General features: G+C 38.5%; 1 protein-coding gene across 10 annotated transcripts in view; it reads left to right on the top strand.

The window, feature by feature from the left end:
• Positions 1 to 19,783, top strand: part of ESRRG (estrogen related receptor gamma) — a 674,948-nt gene that overhangs the window by 590,693 nt on the left and 64,472 nt on the right. For all 10 annotated transcript variants that reach the window (XM_043924185.1, XM_043924176.1, XM_043924177.1 and 7 more), the window contains 2 exons: positions 14,912 to 15,022; positions 19,118 to 19,279. In XM_043924185.1, the coding sequence (XP_043780120.1) occupies positions 14,912 to 15,022; positions 19,118 to 19,279 (273 nt within the window). The remainder of the gene's footprint in view (positions 1 to 14,911; positions 15,023 to 19,117; positions 19,280 to 19,783) is intronic.

Below are 19,783 nucleotides of genomic sequence, written 5' to 3'. Positions count from 1 at the left end.
GCCAGAAAACCTTCTGCTCTTCTGGTTCATTAATGCTATCCATTTGGCTCTGGTCTTCCTAATTTAAGATATGAAGTATGTTGATGTTTCCCACTGCCAAGGCAGTTTTTGTACTCTGAATCTGTGGGTCAGTTCCATCTTTTTAAGTATACCATTTCATTCATAGAGTCTTAGAACTGGAAGAGAGCTTAACACGTGATCACATTCATTCATCTGCTTCCAGACTAGAGAGCAATAAAAATGTCTCGGAAAGAGAATGGTTTTCTTCATTTATCAAATTTCCCAAGTATAGGGACCTTGGCCTTTCTTGCTCAATATCTGGAATCTAAATATAATTCTTATGAGTTAACTTTTCTTAATATTTATCTGAGGTTTTCCCAGTAAATCAAATGCTGTTTCCTCTTATATTACAAGGATGAATATGGAAAAATTCAATTTAGATGTCCTCCCTTTCAACAGAAGGCTTCCCAGATGGCGCTAGTGGTAAAGAACCCACCTGCGGATGCAGGAGACATAAGAGGAATGGGTTCAGTCCCTGGGTCAGGCAGATCCCCTGGAGGAGGGCATAACAACCCCCTCCAGTGTTCTTGCCTGGAGAATCCCACAGACAGAGGAGCCTGGCAGTCCATAGGGTCAAAAAGAGTTGGACATGACTGAAGTGACTCAAAATGCACACACACACCTTTCAACAACTCTCTCTTTTTTTAATTGCTTCATGCTGTTTTGCCACTGTCAAGCTTTCTGTACCTTTCTAAAGTTACAATATATTAGTTAAGAAAGACATGATAAATAAGAATTACTGAGAGAAATCGCAAGAGGTCCATATCTTTCTGTGTTTACATTCCAGGTTTAGAAATATCAAAAGAAAAAAAAAAAGACCCTGATTAGTCCATGGCTATAAAGCATGTTGTAAATTGTATTCACTTACTCAGTGTTTTTGAGTGTCTTCTGTGTGACATATGCTAGAAGGGCAATGACAGAGCAACATGCTATTAAAACGTACCTCAAAATCATCTGGCTGTATTTGGATCCTTTGAAGCTGTTTCAGTTAGAGTGTCATTTCTCACCATGACCTCACCCTCAACTCTTTGATGAAATTACGAGCATACATAATAGATAAAATATTTATAAGTTTGAGTTTAACCTAGATTGTGTTTTTAAAAATATAGAGAAATGGGATTTCCCTGGTGGCCCAGTGGTTAAGACTCCAAACTCCCAATGCGGGGGGCCCAGGTTCAATCCCTGGTCAGGGAACTAGATCCCACATGCCACAACTAAAGGGCTTCCCCAGTGGGTCAGCACGTAAAGAATCTGCCTGCAATGCAGGAGACACAAGAGATGCGGGTTCTATCCCTGGGTCAGGAAGACGCCCCCCGCTCTCCAGAGAAGGAAATGGCAACCCACTCCAGTATTCTTGCCTGGAGAACCCCATGGACAGAGAGGAGCCTGGCAGGCTACAGTCCATGGGGTTGCAAAGACTCAGACACAACTGAGCAACTAAACGTGCACACTGCAGCTAAAGATACAGCATGCTACAAATAAGACCCAGCACAGCCAAATAAATTTAAAGAAATAAAATAATATAAAAATTTAGAGTGAACCTGTTGACAGGAAAGAGTGAAAATGTGTTTTGGAATACTGCAAGGAGATTTTCATGGGAAATTCTACTGCATTCCATGTGAAGCAGTGACACTTAGACGCTTATCTCCCAACATCTAGCCTTGAGCTGCCTGTGCCTAGAAAAGCCTGTTCTTCATTTCTTGGCACCTTTAGGATTTCAAGATTCTTCCTGGCCTTGTGGGCCATTCTGGGTATTCTGGCAGTACCTCCAGCTAGCCCCTCCTATAACAACTACACACAGGAAAGTCTTTCAGGAAATTTATGATCTGGTATGGATACAGGCTTTCCTCAGCCAAGACCCACTGTATTTGGCATCTGGAAATATCATTGGTGTTTTCTGTCTTTCTTTTTTTACACACTCTTCACACATCCTAATAGAACAAAAGTACAACTCATGGACCTCACCCTGCCACTGCACTTTAAATGTACAAGTTTCTTACTGGCCTCAGAGTAAGCATTTTCTTCATTGTTTTTTTCCTTGACTGAAAGTCTTGATATGTTTATATTTATATTTGCTTATGCATCACTCTCCCCCAAATCTTTAACATTCATTAAGCATGAATCTGGAATAGCACCTGCTTAAAGCTTCAGTTCCCAAAATGGTAACATAAATGTGTCAGTGAACATTTGGTTTAAAAAACAGATTTTTTTTTTAAATGTCTTTTCATACACGTATCATCTACAGCAATTCAAACTGAATTTATAGTTATCTTGCTAAAACTAGGTAGAAGGAAGATACTAAAAATATTCCAGAGATCAAAGGATGATAAACGGAAATTAATTGTACAGGAAACACAACTTATTTAGTGTGTCTGTTATTAAGAGTCTTCTCATATTTGTCTTTATTTAATTTTATAAGTGAATATATCACTTACGTATAAGTGCTTTTTTATTATCACTGCCACTCATGATTATTCTACCCTAGTTTTTCTCATGAGGTCTTAAATTCCTCAGTAGTCTAATTTGTCAACTTTAGGGGAGGAAAACTGAATTCTAATTGGCTTGAAAATATGCTCATAGAAGCCATGTGTGCTTGTGGACCCAGGCAGCTGGAAGTGTATTCTAAATCCACCATGCCGTCTTCTCCATGTCTGTACTTCTGCAAGACTTAGACCATTCTCTCAGACTCTCTCTTGGTTTTCTTTTCTTTTTCTTCATTAATTTTCCTCACAAATTAACAGCATAGTTGGCAGATGAATGGGGGTTAGTAATGGTGCATAGATTTGGATGAGAAGCATATGGGAAACTATTGTATTTTTAAATTTCATATTAGATGTTGAATCAATCCATTGTAGAATATCTATCTCCCTCCTTTTGAAAAATTTTATTGAAGTACAGTTGATTTCCAGTGTTATATTACTTGCTATTATACAGCAAAATTATGCAGTTATATATATATGTTATATATATTGTTCAGTTATATATGTGTATGGATGTTATGTTCCCTGGTGGCTCAGTCGGTAAAGAATCCACCAGAGATGCAGGAGGCCACTTGCAATGCAGGCGATCTGGGTTTAATCCCTGGGTCGGGAAGATCCCCTGGAGGAGGAAATGGCAACCCACTCTAGTATTCTTGCCTGGGAAATCCCATGGACAGAGGAGTCTCATAGGCTATTCTGATAGTCATGGGGTTGCAAGAGACAAACATGACTTATTGACTAAACTTACATATATGTATGTTATGTGTGTGTATATGTGTGTGTATGTGTGTGTGTATATATTTATATATATATAGTTCCCTGTGCTATATAATAGGACCTTGTTGTTTATCTATTCTATATGTAATAGTTTACATCTGCTGCCCCTAAACTCCCATTCCTTCTCTCCTACACTCCCCATGCCCTTTGGAAGCCACAATTCTGTTCTTTATGAGTCTTTTCTGTTTCACATATAAATTCATTTGTGTCATATTTTAGATTCCACATAAAAGTGATATCATATGGTATTTGTCTTTCTCTTTCTGACTTATTTCACTTAGTAGCCCAGTCTCTAGACCCATCCATATTGCTGCAAATGGCATTATTTCATTCTTTCTTATGGGCGTGTCTTTTTTAAAAATTTTTTCTTTATTTCTTCTTGTTTTAGTCCATTTGGGGTGCTATACCATGATACCATAGACTGGGTGGCTTATAAAGAAGAGAAACTTATTTCTCGCATTTCCAGAGGCTAAGAAGTCCAAGATCAAGACCCTGGCAGATTCAGCATTCAGTGAGGTTTTCCTGAGAGCTTTCTGGGCATGCAGGACCTTAGTTTGCTGAGTAGGGATCTAACCCTAACCCATTGAAAGGCGGAGTCTTAACCACTAGACCACCAGGAACGTCCCCTGAAACCTTTTTAATAAGGGCACGAGTCCCATCATGAGGGCTGCCCCTTTGTGATCTAATCCCCCCAAAGGCCTCACTTCCGGATACTATCACTTGGGGGGTTCAGTTTCAACATATGAATTTGGGGGGAAAGCAAACATTCAGCCCGTGGCACTTCTTGTTGACGCCACTAAAACCTACGGTGAGGCCATTGAACTCCACTGTGTACCTCTCTGTTTGAACATTATGCAGTGACTGTGGTTCTCATTCCAGCTACTTGAATACCAGCTTAATTTCATATTTAATTCTTTTTTACAGGGTACTGAATTTTGCATAAATTTTCCTTGTGCTTCTATTTACACACAGAATCCCCATGGAGTCCTGTGTTTTTTATTACTATTATTACTCTATTAAACTTATTGCTGCCAATATCATAAGAAGTGTCACATGGTCGCAAGAAAATGTCTCACTGATACGAAATTTGGGTGTGTAAACATTAAATTATATTAACATTTGATCTCTACTGATTTTTGTCCTATGTGTTTTATGTTTTAGGTATCATTCTTTTTCACACGACCCAGACATATGTTCTTTCTGCTAGCTTTGCTTTATATCCAATCTCAATAATGCCAGATCATAGCAGTGGAAAAATATTAAGCATCATGTGTCACTTTGGTATCTTATAGTTGGCTCTTGGAATTTCTGTTTGAGCCTGGGTCAGGAAGATCCTCTGGAGGAGGAAATGGCAACCCACTCCAGAGTTCTTGCTGGGAGAATCCTTTGAACAGAGGAGCCTGGCAGGCTACAGTCCATGGGGTCTCAAAGAGTCAGACATAGCTGAAGCAATTTAACTTGCAGCCTGCCCTGGTAAAGCATTTTTATTATTTTTGCTGAGTGCCTAACAAATGGGCCAGGGCTTCAAGTTCTCCCCACTAAAGTCACCAAGTGAAAAGTGAAAATGTCAGTCACTCAGTTCTGTCCAACTCTTTGAGACCCCATGGACTGCAGCCCACCAGCTCCCCTGTCCATGGGATTCTCCAGGCAGGAATACTGGAGAGGGTAGTCATTCCCTTCTCTAGAGAATCTTCCCAACCCAGGGATCTGCATTGCAGGCAGATTCATTACAGTCAGCTTCTCTTTTGAGCTTCATAAACGCTATCTTGGTTGCCTATGTGATCTAGAATCACACATACAAAAAACAAATGACCTCCCTACTTACCACCATCTTTCCCTGTCACTCATTTATTTTTTTCTCCCACAGCCTGTATTCTCTTTGAAATCCATGTCTGGTTTTTTGGTCTCCACTGACTTCCTCTCCATTGAATGAAACACAGTGACTATGGCTCTCAACCTGCAACTTATAAACCAGCTTGGTTGATTTCATATTTAATTCATTTTTACAGGGCATTGAATTTTGCATAAATAATATTTGTGCTTCTGTTTACAGAGCATCCCCATGGGGTACTGTGCACTGTTATTACTGTTATTATTGTGTTAAACTTATTGCTGCCAGTGTCAAATTTAATTGTGAATTAGTAGAATCACTTTTCTTGATGGTGATGTGCAACCACATTTCATGTCTTTACCCGCTAATTCACAACTTTATTCACAGGAGAAGGCAATTTTGAAAAGGATAAAAGGAAGAGTCACCAGTATTAAATAGTAACAAGACAACATAGAGTTTAGATAGGTTTAAGCCACGGTAATATCTCTTTGAATAGTTTATGAAATTTTTAACAGGCCAAAAAGAAAGAAAGGAAAGATTTTCTTTTTTTTTTCCTTGAAGGCAGTCTCTATGTTTAAGCAAATGCAAGGCAAGCATTGCTCTCTCTCTTCCTCTCTGACATCAAGCAAAGTAAGAAATAGTGCCTTTTGAATAGGAGATTTCCTTTAATTACATTGGGGAAGTAATAATGGTAGGTATTGCATGTTTAATGTAATGTTCTAGATGCCCCTTTTTCTTTCCCTTTTTTTTTTTCTTCCCTGCACACCACCTCATCTTGAGCAGAAATAAAAGGTTCAAGGCTTGTCAGCATCAGTTTATAGATAGCTGTTTAAAAATAATGAGATATTGGGTTTTGTAAGGCTCAGGGCCGTTCTTGCCAGACTCATTTATTTCCATTCACCTTTTGTCAGAATTGCAGACAGAAGACATTCAATTAAAACTTGTCACCTGTTGCAGATGACCTAATTTGTACTTGTATGTGTCATAGATTAGGGCTCCATGCTTCAGATGAAGCAACCTGGGTCCCTTGGTGGAATCATATTTTCCCTGCAAAGTATTTTGTAAACATGACTATTCCAGCTTTCTGTGATTTTTATTTCGGCTATCACCCAGATTATAAATTTAGCACAGATGCCTCAGAACCAGCTAAGAGCAGTGAATCGCACCCTGGGGGGGAAAAAAAAAAAAAGGAGGGACTTCTTTGTGGCTGTGTCCTAGGTGCAGAAATCTACAAATGTATTTTGGTTGCAGCTTGAATCGGCAACAGAGGGAAGCCTCTGTAATTTCTTATGCAAGGCTCACATGTTTAATAGTCCAGATAGCTATCAGGAGACCAAAACGAAAGACTTCCCCTTGCTAATTGTTAATTCATCTGTAGAGCAAGGAAGCTTTAATGTGAGTCATGGCTTTTATCTCTTTTAGTGACTGAGGACTCAGTTAAAAAGAAAAAAAAGCCCGCTTAATGGATATGCATTTTCTCTCCTTGTGTGATTTCCCCCTTTTATTTCAGCAGATCTTACAGTATTTTCACACTGTTGTTCAGACGCTAAGTCAGGTCCCACTCTTTGCGACCCCGTGGACTGCAGCACACCAGACTTCCCTTTCTCTGTCTCCCAGAGTTGGCTCAAATTCATGTCTGTTGACTTGGTGATGCCAGCCAACCATCTCATCCTCTGTCGCCCCTTCTCCTCCTGCCCTCACTCTTTCCCGGCGTCGGGGTCTTTCCAGTGAGTCGGCTCTTTTCATCAGGTGGCCGAAGTATTGGACATGCACCCAGTTTCCAAAGTTGCTGAATTGTTGCAATGATGTTCCAGCAGAAGTAAATGTAAATGTAACCGTTGGTCAGTGGGTTTAGCTGAAAAGCCACCATCTGGGTCTCCTTCTAAACTGCAAAACTCAGCCAGAGTGTTGCTTTTCCTCCATGGCCCTGGCCAAGCAGTCCTTGTCTTATTTCACTTATGTTTTAAAGAGGAACAGGGAGCAAGGAAATAAATATCTCTGGGTCCCTACCTCAATAGAAAAGCAGAGTGACTGAATCTGTTTATCATTTTTGGTTTACAGTTGCATAGCTATAAACGTCTATGTGAAGATGCTTTATAGAGTCATATATGCAAAATGCCTAGCCCTTTTGTGTGTGCATATATGCTAAAGTCACTTCAGTTGTGTCTGACTCATGGACTGCAGCCCACCAGGCTCCTCTCTCCATGCGATTCTCCAGGCAAGAACACTGGAATGGGTTGCCTTGCCCTCCTCCAGGGAATCTTCCCAACCTAGGAATCAAACTTGTGTCTCTTCCATCTCCTGCATTGGCAGGCTGGTTCTTTACCACTGGGACCACCTGAGAAGCCCCAGTCCTTCAGTGGGGTAAAGGTGTTCATCTCTCCTCATGCTCATTCATCATTCGGCCCCACTGTTTACACACACTCCCATCAGGAGGCAAGTATTGTTTACCACAATTGGGCTTTATCTGCCTGTGCTTCTGCTTTTGGAGTATATATTAATACCACATGCTCTTTTCCAAGGGCTTCCCATGTGGCACTAGAGGTAAAGAACCTGCCTGCCAATGCAGGAGATAGAAGAGATGCGGATTCCTGGGTTGGGAAGATCCCCCAGAGGAGGGCATGGCAACCCACTCCAGTATTCCTGCCTAGAGAATCCCATGAATAAAGGACCTGCTGGGGTACAGTCCATACGAATGTAAAGAGTCTATACAGCTGAAGGGACTGAGCACACACACTCTTTTCCAAAAATAGAATTTGATGACAGAGAAGCAGTATAAACAGAGTGCTTGAGAAGGTGAGTTCTGCAGCCTCGGTCCCCAGCTGCCACTCCTGACTCAGCCTCTTGCAGTTCCAGTTTTCTCATTTGTAAAATGGGATGATAATAGCACCTGCCTCGTAGGGTTGCTCTAAGTATCTAGTATGTCCGTGTACGTAAAAGAGTTAACCCATTGCCTGGAATGGAAGCAGCTCTCATAACCCATGGATGTTCCGGTTGATTCCAAGACATTTCATCCAGAGACTGAGTCATTCCATTAGAAATGAAGACACTGCTTGGTAGGGAGATGCGGGTATCAGGAGTCAAAAAACTACTGAAGTAGGAAGAAAGGAACTACATCATGCAGCCGTGTTGAGCAGCATTGCTGTCTATTTAGAGAAGGGGCAATAATCGTCAGCAGATAACTAAGGCTTGGCATATCTTATTGTCTCTCATGATCCTCAGTACTTTAAGATGATGAGATGCTTGCTGGAGTGTGTGTGTCAATATACAAATAAGTCCCACTCACCTTTTACTGTGGTGCCTATAAATACACCCAGCTACTTTATGTAAAACTGGTACTGTCTCTGAGGATGCTGTTCTGAAGGAGAGCCCCGTCAGAGGCTGCCACTAAAATTCTCTCTGCGGTGTTTTGATGCTGCTGACTTGCCTTTTCTTCTTTCCTGCAGTCCTTCAAAGGGATTTTCCCTATCCTCTGTCCACGATGGTTCCCTCACAGAAATCTCAGGCAAATTCCAGGGCACATCTAGGTATTTCTTTTTCTGACTGGAAGGAACCATGTTTCCTTCCGCAGCAAAGGGCGCTGCAGTATCAGGAGACATAGTGGAAGAGAAAGTTTCCACTCTCTTCACCTTATTGCTTTGTAAGTTTTATCAGTACTTCCCCATCTGTTTCCCATCCTCGATTACAAGTCCTGTTAGGTAACATTTAAATAATCCATTTATTTAGGAGTCATTAAATCAGTAGTCTTTTAAAAAATGATTTCACTTTTTAAAGATTACCATTACTTTAATATGACTATGTATCTTAAGTATTCCATGGGTCTGTGTAATTAATGTTTTGTTTTTTTAAGCAAATATTTGTTAGAGAACAGTGTTATGAAAACCTTGTCTTTGACTTGGCCAAAATAGGCTGGGGCTGCCTTGTAGGATTATCTAAAGAGAACTTTTATTGCCCTACGAAATGCCTCTGACTTTGTGCTATTAAAAAATGTGGAAAATACTTTTGACTTGGGACTATATAATATTGTAAAAATTTGCATCTGGGCAGAAAATGTAGACTTAAAATGAGCTGACCTAAGAAGGCCTTGTGCTGAACTGTTTTACTTCTTTTGGCGTTTATTTGCCTCACAGCATATTTTTTTCCTTCTTGCCCTATTCTCGCTTTCTCAATTTTGTAAATTCTGACAGTGTATGAGATTTGTGATTCCCTTGTGGCAATGCAGGCACATGCAGGATTTGAAAGAAGCAGCAATGTGAAGCGTTCTGTTTAGTCAGTAATGCCAACTATTAAAATCTTTTATTTTTAAAAAGGTAATGGCAGTCTCCACATGAATAGGAAGTCCAATTGCCTTAATTAACTTCACATCCTGTCAAACATTGAACATTGTGGGTATCTTATTTCCTGAGAGAAATCTTTTTTTTAAACTTTTTCAAAAATGGTTTACAAGTGAAGTCCCAACAGAAATTGTTTGTATTTAAGATTGTAAAGATGTAGAGGGGCAGGCTTTGCCATTGGCAGTGGAAATATTTGGATTAGATTGATGTTTGTTTATGGCAAATCAGGATCTTCCTGGTCCGGATCGTAAATATGGTTGTTTTTCTTTGTTTCTGCTGAAATAGTTTAAGACTTTTAAATGAAATGCATTAGGTTAATTGAATAATTATCAGTTCTCTTCTTAACTTTGTATTATGTATTTATAGCTAAATTCAAAGAAAGCATTTTTCTTTTTGATAGAATTTGGGTCAGTTTCTATACCTATTCTAAAATAATCTCTAAGGGATATTATTAGTAACAGGGATGAGCAGTAAATAGAATGAGATACCATATTTCTGTACTTACTTATACATCAAATAATATCATTATTGGGCTTTTATCTTTTGTATTATCTTACCATTCAATCATATATCAAATCTGTTGACCTATAGAACTGAGACATGGTAGACTGTCAAACTCCATCAGGGTAGATTTTCAGTAAATGATCATGATGCAGCATATACTTCAATAAAGTAACATAGCAATAATTCAACAAAATTTTGATATAATGTCAATATCCTTGGCATTTTAGTATTTACAAAATACTTTAATAATGCATTTGTGCAATATCCAAATATATTATTATATTATATTCATATCATATTGGATCATTGCAGCAAAACATCTGGGAGAATATTTTCTTAATATTCATGTATTTGGAAAGCAAAAAGTTAAGGAGTTCATCAAAATTCAAGAGCTTGTTAATGAAAGAGCCAGAAAGAAAGCATTCTGATTTGTAAACTATGCTTTATTTTTTTTAACATAGTCTTCATATAGTATTTAGGAATAAATTATTATATTATGACAGAAAAACATTTTTCTGGAAAAACTTTAAAACTATGAATATGCTGATAATAGACTTGTTCGTGATATCTGTATAGTGTTGTTTTATCAGACCCTTTAAAATAACTTTTACAGTTTCAGTGCATGCATTATTATGACTCAGCTGAATAAACCTGTTTATTTTCAAAGATGCACCAATAAAGAGGCTGGGTCCACGAGTTTTAAGACATAGTTTAGGCTGATTTAACATTTACAGCTATGCTGCTTGTGTATTTGTGTGTTCTGTGATTGTCCTGGTCGGGGGGATGGGGGGATTGGTTTTACTGAGTATGTTTTTCTTCAAGTAGAACTGAGTAAATATATGAGTAATTTTAGTATGATATAGTAGTTGCAGGTGTGTTACTAGGATTTGAGTTCAAACATTTCACTGAGTATGAAGTCAGCTAAACTAAATCATCATCGTTTTACTGCAGGCAGCATTAAAAGATTTCCCAGATTTTGAAAAGAGGTTAAAAGTGGTATAAATATTTTTTAGTTGAAACTATTGATACTTGCCTACTTTTTATGCCTTAAAATGGGAATAAAATTTTCACATTTAAATTATTATGGTCTTTTAAAATACATTGGTTCTATAAATTTTTACAATTAATTGTTATCTGAACTTGGCAGGAACACTTTTTCTGTTGACTGTCCATCAATTTTCACTACATAACTGTATTAATTATTAATCAAGTAGCATTAATATCTAATTTTTCCCTCTCTAATAATCTACTGAATATAATTTACCTAAAGTTACAAATCATAAAAGAATCCTTTGTCCAACTGATCTTTATTTTAGGAAATAAAGAAACCATGGCTTATGTAAAAAGTGCTTGAGTATTTGTATTTAGAAACTAGAGAGCTATATACAGTGGGATGGCTGGCTGGTTGGATGGATGGATGGATGGATAAATGGGAAGGATGAGATAGATGTATGGATAGACAGTAGTCTGTCTACCCACATACTGCAGTGAGGTGGGGCGGGGTGGAGGTAATAAGAAAAAGAGGAAAAAGGAGAAAAAGAATATGTAAGAGGGAGAACACGCTTTTAAATTTGGAGGGAGCATGCAGGGAGTAATATGAGTATGTCTGTAATTCATTGTTCAAAGATGAAAGGAAATGCACAGTAATAAAATTATTTTGTAATACTTAAAGGATCTGTTCCTACAAATAGAAAAATAATGCACAATACATAATAAACATTGTGTCAGTAAAGAGTCTTCACTTTTTCTTCGTGATGTTTAGTAACTTGTTTTCGGTGTTGCAGTTTCCCCATGAACTTGGGCCAGTTGGCTCGGCTGATTGGTGGCTCTCTGTGTGGCATGTTTGACTATGTCAGGACTGTTTGCAGCTGGGACCTTGAATCCAGTCTTTCAGCCATAGTTTGCTTCCATGTGCCTTCATGACAGACAAAATCCATTGTCAGAAACTCACCAGTTCTGACTCCTGTATTAGAAAATATGTAGTGTATTGTTCAGCATTTGGCAATGTGAGGCTATATTGCGCATAGTGAATGCGTGTCCTGACAAACACCAGAAGCAAATTTTGGAGTCCAAAACCTAACTGAGATGTATTCTATGAGCTTTCTTGGTTCTTGGTTCTTTTTTTTTTTTTTAATTAAAAAAAATTTATTGGAGTATAGTTGATTTATAGTGTGTTATTTTCTGCTGTGCAGCAAGCTGAATCAGTTACACATATACATATATCCACTCTTTGAAATTCTTTCCCCATATAGACCATTATAGACTTGAGTAAATTTCCCTATGCTAAAAATAGGTCCTTGTTGATTATCTATTTTATATATAGTAGTGTCAAGCTTATATGTAGTATGTCAAGCTTTATGGGTTCTAACAATTTTGGTTATTTTTAAATGTTTTCTCCTTTTCTTAGCTTCAGTCTGCCATGTCTTTCTCTCTCTGTTTGTTTCATCCTGCCTTCTTTTTACACTTTTAATCGTATCACATTAATGTCCGCATTGTGTTGGATTTAGATGTCAAACGTGCTATAATACCACTCTTAATTATGTATGCTTTGAATTTCCTAAACTCTTAATGATGAAACACATTTGAATGGATCTCAGATGAACAAGTAAAATGTGGACACATTGTGTAAATTGGAAAACCATCTTGGAGAAGGAAAGAAATGAAAAAACATAAAACATGAATTAAAAAGGGGAAAAGGGAGAAAGTGTTAAACTTTAGTAAATATAGACACAATAAAAATAGAACATTAAAAATTAGATACTCAAAAGGGTAAAACTCTACTATAGGCTCAAAAGTACTTTAAAAGCAACAGTCAAGAAATACAGTTTCAAAAAAAAAAAAAAGAAATACAGTTTCTTTGTGACTCACTAGCACTATTGTTTTCATTAAATACTCCTCTGTCCATGGAATTCTCCAGGCAAGAATACTGGAGTGGGGTTGGGTTGCCATTTCCTTCTCTAGGGAATCTTCCTGACTCAGGGATCGAACCCTGGTTCGATTATAAACATATTCTTTACTGTCTGAGCCACTGGGGAAGCCCCTAAATACTTAGATACCATACCTAATTTCTTCAATTTTGGGTATTTATTTATCTGAATCTACTCTCCTGGCTCTTGAAGTTTTCTCTTGATTTCATTTAAACTATGTTCAGAAGTTTCAATTTGACATTTCAGGCTTTATCTAGAACCAAATGTGTGTTTGTGTGTATCTCTAAAAGGAAGTCAACTCTTAAAGTGGTATTATTAAGATAATATGAAAAGTTGTATTTTTCTTTAGCTCATGAATTGATAATCACCTTTAACATTTGAGTGCATATATTCACCTTCAGGATTCACAAAGAAATACATCAACCTTTCCCGAACTGTTTCATATAACTCAGTTACCCCACAATGCACATGTGCCACATGATATTGATAAATGTTTCCAAAACAGGATCTTTGTGATATTGGCTTGCAAGACATTGCATAGTCTGTATCTCCCTCTGAGAGTTTTACAGAGTTTATCTCTGTGTTAAAAGCTCTGAGAGGTCCTTCAGTAAAATAATAATACTGAGGATGCTGTTAAACTATCTCCTAAACAGTTTGTGTGTATGTGAGAAATACCAAAATAAATGAACTGTTTGGCTGAACTTATTAACGGAGAGTGTTAATACTGTTTTTTTTTTTTTTTTTTAATCAGCTAAGGTACAACCTAAGACCACAGAAAGAATCTCTCACCCTTCTCTTTACTCCCAAGTTATTGTCTCTTTATTTGGTAAAGATTTATATGGTTATACCCTAAACTTTGTAATTATAGACTGGAAACCAGGTTATTAGCAAGCTCTTCCTCACCACTCCCCCATGTAAATGAGACATTTCTTTCTTTCTAATTCCTTTCTTTTCCTTTTGTTCCTTTCCTTAATCTTGTTGATCCACTGCCAGCAAAACCTGCCTGAATCTTGACCCAATCCATCACTCTTGGGGAAAAAGTGTTACTGTCAGTCTCCTTTTGCCTACTTTCTAGCTTCACGCTTCATCTCTGCCCTCTTAACAAATCCCTTCTTCACCATCCTAGCCTCCTGTATTCTTTCAGGACTCCCCTCTTTCTCTCCTGTGTTCAGTCCAAACCTGCTCTCTGTAGTCTCTCAATTAAGCAAAATACAGATGTGCGCCAAGATGTAAATAACACACTCCTGAGACATGTTCACGTTAGAACATGGATCGGCCCTTGGATCTCATCCCGTGTGTGGGATTCCTGCTCTCCACGGCACGGGGAAGTTTTCACTTCTACAGGTCCACGTGCAGTCCTCTGATAGACTGGGGTGGATCGGGCAGCTTTGGATCTACCCATCTACTCAAGCCCACACACTGAGCTCTCAGGGGTGACTGATGAAGAGGACTGTTGTCTAGTCGCCAGGTTGTGTCTGACTCTTTATTGCAACCCCATGGACTGCAGCCCACCAGGCTCCTCTGTCCATGGGATTCTCCAGGCAAGAATACTGGAGTGGGTTGCCATTTCCTCCTCCAGGGGATCTTCCCGACCCAAGCATAGAACCTGAGTCTTCTGCTTTGGCAGATGGATTCTTTACCACAGAGCCTCTGGGGAAGCCCATGATGAGGAGAATACACATTGCTAATGGAGGAAACAACATTAGCACCAATTTCCAGTTTCTTTGTATTAATTCTCAAAGAAAGGTGCCTTTTCTTTGGTGTGTAGGTGATTCTGATGGCCTTGGATACATGTCTTTCAGGTTGGGCGTCTCTTCCAGATTTGGTTTCCAATTTCTGGCAATCTTGGCTTAACCATCACTTTTTTTTTGTTTGTTTTTAAACATTCCTCTAATCCGCCTGGACTGTTCAGCATTCTCTTCTGTTTACCTCTATGTATTTGACTGGTCCCTAAGATACTTACCTCAACAGTAAGTTAGTGCCTGTCTTTGCCCACAGGAGTGCGTCTTGACAGAGTACGTGGAGGTCGGCAGAAGTACAAGCGCAGAATAGATGCGGAGAACAGCCCATACCTGAACCCCCAGCTGGTTCAGCCCGCCAAAAAGCCATGTAAGTACAGCAGACACGTCTGGCTTTCCAGCACACGACGTCCTCCCAGCTGGCTGCTCTAGGTACATCAGTTTTGGCATGCCCATTCATGCTGACTCCAATGAGGCTTCTCTTCCCTAAGGGGGTTGGGGGGGGGTCTGTGGCTTTATTCCCAGGGACTGCCTTTGAAGAGCAATGGCAACTCAGCTGATTATCTTTTTCCCCCATGGCTTTCTTGTCCCCTCCTGCCCCTCCCCCCCTTTTTTAACCTAGTCATTTTGTAGAAACATAAGCATACTAAGGCATAGCTTATATGGTGTGACTTTTACATTTACAGGTTATCTTTATTTTCAGAGGTACATAAAACTGATCGTACCATGATCATTAGTTCATTGGGGCTGTTAGCTTCAGATTTCACAAGAAAGTGATTTTTGTAGTTTTCACTAACTAAATGAGTTTGACTGTTCAACCTCCCAATGAAAATACATTAGGAGCCTCATTAATTTGGAGCTATGGAAGGTTAACACACCAACCAGCAATAGATTAAAACAAGATTGAGTCCTACTAATAACAAGCATAGGTTGGTGGTTCCATTTCAGATGTCCTTATGGGCTTTATGAATTATTTTTTAAAAGCCCATAGTTTGATAATGTCCAGTTGCAGTTTAAAATGGTGACGGGTACATAGCTAAAATGCAAGCCCTGTCCTCTTCATCATTAACTAGAATATAGATACGTCTTTTTAAAGAGGTAGAATATAGATCAAGGCAGTTAACTGTGTTCCAGTTTCTGAAAAATCAGTTCATGGCTGTACAGTAAGCCCCTTACAGACCAACTGGTTCCATTCCGAGAGTCCATTTGTAAGTCCAGTTTGTTCATAAGTCCAGCAAATAGCCTGGGTACCCTACTAACACAGCTATGTAGCGCTATACTGTAGTAGGTTTATAGTACTTTTCACACAAATAACACATCAGACACAGACACAAAAAGAAAACATTTTTACTCTTACACTATGTTGAAAAAGGCAGAAGTACAGTACAATAGCTTGCATACAGAGGCTGGCATCAAGTGAAGAGGCGAGAAGAGTTGCTGATTGGAGGAGGGACAGGCGGTGGGAGATGGTAGAGCTGCAGGGTCGTCAGTGATAGGAGACCCAGGGCAAGCTACAGCTTCACTCAGGCCAGACTTTGAAAGTTTGCAACGTGAAGGTTCACATATGGGCAGCTTCTTGTAATGCAAAAAAGCTAACCTCTTAGGATGTTTATGCATAGAGTTTATTGCGAGGCACTGAAAAGTGCTGCGATGGAAACAGTTCTCCTATGTAGCTGTCTCTGGTTCAGAAGACACAACCGGCCCTCACCAGAGGAAGTTGCCGCTAGAGCAGTTCTAGAAAAGACACAGGTCATTTTTGATCAGCTTTCAGGGCGAGAGAGAAAAAAAAAACTGTCCTCTTTCGGGCTCTCCAGGAGGGGGCGCTGCTGTGTGTCATCCATGTGAGCATATGGGCATCTGTTAAATAAATAAAACAGACCCTGAACTGTAAATGTAAGGACATTTTAGCTATGTCAAAGGAAAAACAACCAGTTTTACATAAAATTAAAGCTTAAGTGAACATATGGCATAGTTTCCTTTTGCCTTTCCAAAAAACATTATGTTGATTATACCTTCAATTGTCCAATCTGGCATCTTCTCCTCAGCCTGCATAAGCTGTTTGGCATTCTGCAAATACGATCTAGGACTGCATTAAGCAGATTTTGCACGTTAGAATAAAAAACTTTCTGATAATACAATAAAATGCAATAAACACTAATGCTTAATTTCATTAGAGGTTTCGTTTTCCTGGATTCAGTAAATGTCCAGACAGGCCATTTCTCATTCATTTTCTATGAACGTTGACTGACACCATTGATGATTTCCTCTACTGAGAGAGAAATGAGCACCAGCCCATTCGTAAGTCCACAGGGTAGAGAAACATCTATGGTTTTCAGCACAAACCTGGGAAATGGGGAGGAGGCTTGTCAAGTACCTTGAAGGAGATTACAGCAATTTCAGTGAGCTCCACTGGTGTGAGATAAAAGAGGACTCCTAATAAATCATTACTCATTATCTTAAGGCCTCTGTGTTAATTTTCCTTAGTCCATCCAATTAGTGTGTTTTGGTAACAAACATTTATAAAACTTAATTTTCAGATCCTGTCAGATAAGTGTCAAGACACTGGGCACCGGCATTGCTGAGGAAGTGGCTGGGGGAGATTTCTGGAGCCTGACTGATTGTCTGTGTTCTACAAAAGCCCAAGAATGAAAATTGGGTTCTATTGATTCTAATTAGGGAAACATTAAATAAGCTTCACCTCGAAACAGTGCTGCCAGCTATTCCATTTTCTGAATGATAGGAATTTCTAAGCCTCCACCAGGTTTTTCTGGCCCCTCTGGTCAACTATCCATTGACTTGGCTAAAAACAGGTGACATTTTCCCGGTACTAAAAAAAACTCGAATCACTGTTTCCTTCAGTTACATTTTTGGACCCTTTATTATTGCATTTCCTTCTAGTCCTGAGAATCTAGTAGTTGCTGACAGGTTTTGTTGCAATGTCAGAGCAATGAAAGCAGAAACTTTTCCAAGCATAACTAAAAAACAGGATGTTGTTTCTGTAGCATATACGAGAAACAAATGCCATTCTCTGCAGATCCTGCAAATTAAAAAAAAAAAAAGAATATCTATTTGATCTTAATTTTTTTCTACAAAATGTGATATTTGGGAATATTTCCTCCCAAATCTGTACTTTTAATTTGATAGTAATTGAATATTACTGCCAGGGAATATTGATGTTTATAATTTGAAATAAAAAAAATTCATGTGGCAGTCATAGTAATAAAAATTTAAACTATATCAGAAAAATTACAGCTTGGATAAGAATTCTTGTTGTTAAAGGAGACAAAAAGAAAGCTTTGTTTTCAATTCTAAGGTATATGAAGTCTTTTCATTTTGAGTTTAAAAAGTTAAAAATTTAGAGGAAAAGGCAAACAGTGAACAGAGAAGACTCTTTGGCTTGACTCAGAAGATCCCATTTAAGACCTTAGTTTTCTAAATTAATAAGATGTAGAATATTGAAATATCTGGGTTTATTCTTACCTATTTGTATCTCCTCACTTAGAAGAAAGTATCAAATCTAAAACTACGTGTAAAAATTGGAAATAGGGCCAACAAGAAAATTCATTCTGTTAGCAAGGCTTTATAACCCCTTCCATAAACTCTCACATGGCCCTAAGCGATAAAACACATTTGATGTGATGCTTTCCATTTGTCTCTAGTGTTTACTTTATGAAGGATTTTAAAAACATATATCACAAATTTCAGACAGATAAATCTGAACCAGAGTGAACTAAAGACAACAGATGAAAAAAGAGGACTGAAGAATTAGACGCTCAGAAGAGAAAACACTGTCACATTTAAGTTAAGGAGTGTTTTTCTGGAAACTGACTCTATTTGGAAGATGGGCTGGGTGTGTGGAGAGGGAGACAGGAAAGATATTCCTGTCAGGAAAGATATCTCCTGGCATCCCACAGAGATAGAGTTATACAGTCAGTAATTCACCCAGGCAGAAGGGCTCTGACCTTTGCTCTTTTTTAAAGGATTTAGGACAATTAATGACTTTCATGCCCATTAGGTCTACGGGCACTAGATCTTTGCCTCCCACATTGCCTTCTACATTTCAGCGGTTTACATAGAGTTTTATTTTAAAACTGCTGTATACTATTTAATCTACTTCCCCAAATCCCACTTAAGAATCAAAGAGTAAACCCAGAAAGCATCTAACTCCTCTTATCTGTTTGCTATAAAAAATTTCATTACAGGACAGATGCTTCATTCCAGCAAAGGCAGGTAAAGCCAAGGAGAAGCAGAGAACTATCACAACTGCAGCGGCTTATTTCGTGCTATGGGTTTTCCGAAACACCTTAATATACATATGTTGAACCATAAATGGAATATTTGGGGTTGATTATAGGCTATTCGAGGCTTTGTTTTTTTTTCCTTTCAAAACACCACCTAGTTTAGCATGTGTGAAAGAGAAATGATGCTTCTAGTGATCCTGGAGTGCTCTGGTCTGATCCTGCAGATAACAAGATTGTCTCACATTTGTTGGTGGCTGAACCGGAGAAGATCTATGCCATGCCTGACCCTACCGTCCCCGACAGTGACATCAAAGCCCTCACTACACTGTGTGACTTGGCCGATCGAGAGCTGGTGGTTATCATTGGATGGGCGAAGCATATTCCAGGTACCTTTTCTGAAATGAAAAAGAAAATTTTGCAATTAATCCCCTAGGGTGTATATGTTGATTTAGGCCAATTCACAGTTTTCTCATTAGGAGTTAAAAAAAATTTTTTTTTAATTTATATATTTTAAAATTTATATATTATTTGTTTTGGCCACCCGGCAAGGCATACAGAATCTTAGCTGTCCAACTAGGGATTGAACTCACATCCTCAGCAGTGAAAGCTCACAGTCCTAACCACTGGCCTTCCAGGGAAATCCTGTTCATTAGGATTTTTTTTAAACCTTTACATTTGTCTTTGTCATACTTAATTTAGAGCTTTCCTATCCTAATAGAATCATAAATCTTTTTATGGTTATACCATCTTGAATGCTTGTTCATTATTTTTTCACACCTGAAGGTACTATTATTGCCAACCTCAGATAAATAGAATGTAACTTGTTAAAATATTTTTTACTCCTTTTAAAGTCTGTTTTAGCCAAAGAAAATACTTTGGCTTTTTCTCTT

This window comes from Cervus elaphus, chromosome 14, assembly GCF_910594005.1.
Source record: "Cervus elaphus chromosome 14, mCerEla1.1, whole genome shotgun sequence".
Classification (NCBI taxonomy): Eukaryota; Metazoa; Chordata; class Mammalia; order Artiodactyla; family Cervidae; genus Cervus; species Cervus elaphus.
The sequence above is the reverse complement of the archived record's forward strand: the minus strand, read 5'-3'. Positions and strand labels throughout refer to the sequence as shown.